Raw genomic sequence first — 4910 nt, 5'->3', positions numbered from 1 at the left:
GACATAATGGTGGGATTTAAGTAGAGTTCAGCGGTTATTTTTTCCTACGGAAATAACATTGCCTTCGTAGTACCATCTAATAGCTTTGGTTTATTCTTTTCTTGTATGAATGTTAAGATCAAGCTTTGATCGTGAATACCATATTTGGTAACCATCTGAATAAGCTTTGATTTATTATTCTTCTGTACAAACTACATACCCCGAATTATATCATGCATTTTACATTTCAAAATATGACACTTTCCACTAATAATGAATGAATTCCTTGCAAAATAATTCCAATGGCTACTATTTGTTTGTTTGGTTTTGTTGTCTATTCATGTTAGTCCGTACCTCTTTTTCTACATGCTAAAATTTATTTTCATTAAAAAAAAACAGTATCGTACCACGAAATAAGAACAACCTAGATTTTGTTTGATAATGATAATTCTATGAGAGCCGTTTGTTACCTTACATATAATTTTATCGTAATTAATTTTAAACTTTGGTCCAGGAAAAGTTTCATTTTGTAAACTTAAAAAATCTGATATTGTGGTATTTTTTATCAAATTTATAAATGTCATTAATGTTAAGATTCTAATTTAATTATTAATATTCTAATATTATATCACTATATCAGTCATTTTATTTAAATATTTATTCTGAACTTTTACAACCGAGGAAAAAAAGGTCTTTTGCTCCTTGGGTGCTGCACTTTAGGTTTTAAAATTGTATTATCCAATAGAAAAAAATTCAAATTCAAAACGAAAGATGTATTAGAAAATAAGTAATCCATCTTGCCACTTTAATGAATTACAAAGTATTAATAAAGAACAAACACCATTTTTTATTCGGAAGCAAAAACACAACTTATAAAACTCAAGAAGACGGTCAAACATGCGAGGAGGAGGGGGCAGCAAAGAACTTGCGAACCAAAACATGTTTTCCATCAATAGTGAACTTGTTTTTGTTCATTGGAGTCACGATCTCTTCAATCTTCGATGCATATTCCATCTTCAACACCATCCTCGCAAACAAGGGCTGCTCATTTTCTTGCACTTGTTGCATCACAATGGCTTCTATCACTTCTCCAAACTTCCTCGTGAAGTGAACCCTAACCTCCGATTCAGAAATTGGATATCCTTTGGAAAACGTCAGAAACACCGTCCTATCATCCGCCGGTGTTACCTCTTCCTCGTCATCCTTGTTGTCCACCCTCTTTGTCTCCTTCACGGCCGCCTTTGCTTTTTCATCAACAGCTGGAGCAGGAACCCATTCTTGTGGAGCACTCACCTTTATAGGGGTTGATTGTCGAAAACTCGACCTAATAGAGTTTCCTTTTTGAACACTCGACCTACGAGGGATCTGTTGTTGAACATTCCACCAGCTAGGGGTTTGGTGTTGAACACTCAACCTAGTAAGGGTTTGTTGTGGAGCACCCAACCGGATCTTCTTCATCTCCTCAATGACTTTCGCCCTCTCTAACGCCAACAGTTGCTCCTTGTAGCCCTTCTCGTATATATCATCGAAAGCTCGATTGCAGACATCGTTCAAATTCTTTGTCACTCCAACGAGAATAGTTTCGCGGTACTGGTTGATGTAACTGAGAGTGAGATTACTGTCAGTTAGACCTTTGAGAAAAGGTATAACCACCTCATCATTGTTGTTGTGGTTAAGGAGGAAGAAGCTTGAGTAGTCTTGGTTGTATAAGATACTTATACACACACCGACTTCGCTGGCCACCGCGTCGATTAATATGTCTGGTGATGAGACAAGATACGCGACCAAGTTGCGTGCGAAGCCAAGTTCCTCGACCACGAGGAGAAACGCAATCACTTGAGACGATTGGTTCATGTCTCGTTTTAGAACAAAGACGAGGCGAGTGAACAAGTCTCTGTCGATTTTGTGGAAAGAATGGAACTCGTCTCGAGTTACCTCCACTTCAAATAAAGAAGAATCGGTTGAGAAAAACGGAGAAGGAAAAAGAGAAGAAGAATAAGCCATGATATTTCTTAGATTTTTTATGGCGGTGGTGAAATGATCTTTCTAGACGAAGTTTAAATAGATGATTTTCCAGTCAAATTGGTCAAGAAGTGCAATCTTTTTTTCCTATAATATACTTCCTCGTTCATATCTCTTATTAATGAGATTGAAATTCATATACCTTCTGATAGAAAGAATATCAAGGCTTCGTTTAAGTGATAGATCATGACCCTTGGATCATCATGGATGATTCATCATTCATCTCTAAACCCTGTATTCCAACTTTTTTTTGAATAATTTCCTTTTATAATTCTTTCTTTTATGGAAACCCCTAAATCTTTTCTGACTTCTGAAGAAAAAATAAAAACACCTCATATATTATTATATATTACAATTTTACTAAACTAAATTACAGTTGTGAGGTTTACAATTGATGATATCTGTCTGTATAAAGTATGGTTGAATGGATTTTTTTCTTTCTTTTAATGTACAATAATAGCATATCAGTTTTTGAATAATATAAATAAATAACATTTTCTTATATAGAATAGTTATATAGTAGAAGATTTGTACGAATGTAAACGATTACATACTTTTTTAATCTAGAGTATCCCGAACTTATTGAGGGGCTCAAATTAATTTCCAAAGAAAAGTGTAATCCACAGATATATCGTCTTTCAGATATTCAAATGAATTGTAAGTAAGAGGCGCATATTTGTGTGGCCACACGATCGAGTATTGTGGAGGGCCTTTGAACTTAAATTGCTTATCAATCTAAAACTCACATGTCATTAGACCATCATTTGTGGTTAGATTACTTATACTTACAAACTGGATTTTGTTCTTATGGATAACTTCTCTGTACACAACCATGATCTTGGGAATAGTCAAAGTTGCATTCTTATGAAAAAAGGAAAAAAAATATAAAGGTATGACTACTAAAAGTATTTTTATTTAAAATTTTAATTTAATGAAAATTCTTATTTCTTTGTCAAATATAATTGTTACTCTGAGTAAAAGCTTTAGAGTCATAATGTTTCTAGTGCTCTCTTCGAATTTTAATATTCCATGTTCGATAGATTAAGAGGTTCTTGCATTGCCCATAACAAACCATTTTGCAATAGCTTTTAAAATCCCAAAACAGCACAACCAAAATAATTATTTTGGACGTCCTGATTTTAATTGAAATTGGAACGGCAAATTTTACAATAAAATAAGATAAAAGTTATTATTAATTTTTATTTTTTCTTTTGCTGTGAAATATCAATTTAGAACTTTTTCAAACCGTTCGTTAAAGAGAAATAAATGCAAAATTAACGAAAAAAGTGAATGCAACAAAAATAGTTGAGGCAATCATGAAATATATATGTGAGGATATAAATATGGGACCTGATGCCTTAACAACTCATTTGTATCTGTTAGGTTGGGATATTATTGGAAATGATGTGATCTGTGAAGCTAAAACATTTTTGATACATCATACATGAAAAATGGAACCAACCATACGAACATTTCTGTGATCCTAAAATAGCTAGGCCAACAACATTATATGATTATAGGTTCACTGGTTTGTGCAATATGATTTACAAAATGATTCAAAACTTTTAGTAAAGAAGATAAAAGTTTTCCTTGACAAAATTGTTGTGCACATAAGAGAAATTAACTTCGACGAAAGTAAGAGAAAAATACCCATTTAGAATTTCTATATTGATTGTGTGAAAATTATAATTTCAATCACTTCCCGTATTTATACTAGCCTCTTTTTCCTATAAGAAAACATCTTTATTTTACTAAAGACTAGGGTCGGCCCGTCCTGTGGGCGGGAAGTTATAATAAAAACTATTTTACATTAATTAATGAAGCATTTAAAATCATTATAGAAAATGATATTATAGAAAAACAAACAATGAAAATAATTATGAGATCATATTGTTATTTTTAATAAATATTTGAATTAAAATGACCGTAATTTTCATTATTCTCTATTTTTAGAGAATACAAAATTAGCAAAAAAAATTCAGAAAATGTAATAATATATATACTAATAAAATAGTTTTATTTAAAATTATTATAATAATTTCTTTTGAATTTCTTTTTATTTTTTTTTCTTTCAAAATTTCTTTTTGAAAATCAAAAATTATGTTTGAAACTATTTTTTATTTTATTTTTATTTTTTAAGTATTTATATATTTATTAGAATCCTAAATTTCACATTCCAAAAATCCTACCTCACCTTTCAACTCTAAACCCTAAGTCTATATTAATTAATCCTATGGGTATAAATGTCTTTTACCCTTAATTAAAAGTGAGGGTAGAAGTAAGTATAAACATGAAAAGTAGTATTATGAATGTGGTATTTGTGGCAATTTCCCCAAATTGAATGGGGATAAGTTTTATTTTATTATGACTGTGTAGATATTTTAAGGGAGAACTAGGATAAGATCTGCGCCTTGCGCAGGGTGAGTTTATTTATATATATATTATCGATAGTTTTTTTTTATATATGTGATCATTTTATTTATATATATAAAATATTTTTTGTTGTTATTATATAATTTTTTTTCGATGGATCAGATCAATTTTTATTAAAAATAATGGAACAAAACTATAATTAATACATCATGGGTTGATCGGATTGGACATTAAACAAATTATAACATAAAAACCTTATTTTTTTCATCGAACACATTCTTGAAAAAAGTGAACAGTATTGTTTTCACAGTTGAATTATTTTGACTTTTATCTTCCATATGGTTTTGAAAGCTTTCAAATCAACCATCGAATTGATACTTGTCATTTTAATGTTTTTAGTCGTATACTTAAGGAAAACTTACATTTTTGTAATTTAAAGTCGTTTTAAAAAATTCAAAATATAACATCTAAGAAAAAATCTAACATATAAGAAAAATCTAACATATAAGGTGTCCTCATTTTTGTATTTTAAAGTC

The 4910-nt window shown here is 30.5% G+C and overlaps 1 protein-coding gene across 1 annotated transcript; it reads right to left on the bottom strand.

Moving 5' to 3' along the window:
- Positions 1-870: 870 nt before the first annotated feature.
- Positions 871-1983, bottom strand: LOC106344839. Its single transcript, XM_013784141.1, has one exon. The coding sequence runs from the start codon at positions 1981-1983 to the stop codon at positions 871-873; it is 1113 nt and encodes a 370-aa protein (XP_013639595.1).
- Between the last annotated feature and the right edge of the window lie 2927 nt (positions 1984-4910).

The sequence above is a fragment of the Brassica oleracea genome, chromosome C5 (genome assembly GCF_000695525.1).
Source record: "Brassica oleracea var. oleracea cultivar TO1000 chromosome C5, BOL, whole genome shotgun sequence".
Classification (NCBI taxonomy): domain Eukaryota; kingdom Viridiplantae; phylum Streptophyta; class Magnoliopsida; order Brassicales; family Brassicaceae; genus Brassica; species Brassica oleracea.
This window is presented reverse-complemented; position numbering and strand designations above follow the sequence as displayed.

Bases quoted from the DNA above. Each gene is read 5' to 3' on its own strand.
- LOC106344839 (XM_013784141.1), bottom strand. From the start codon at position 1,983: ATGGCTTATTCTTCTTCTCTTTTTCCTTCTCCGTTTTTCTCAACCGAT.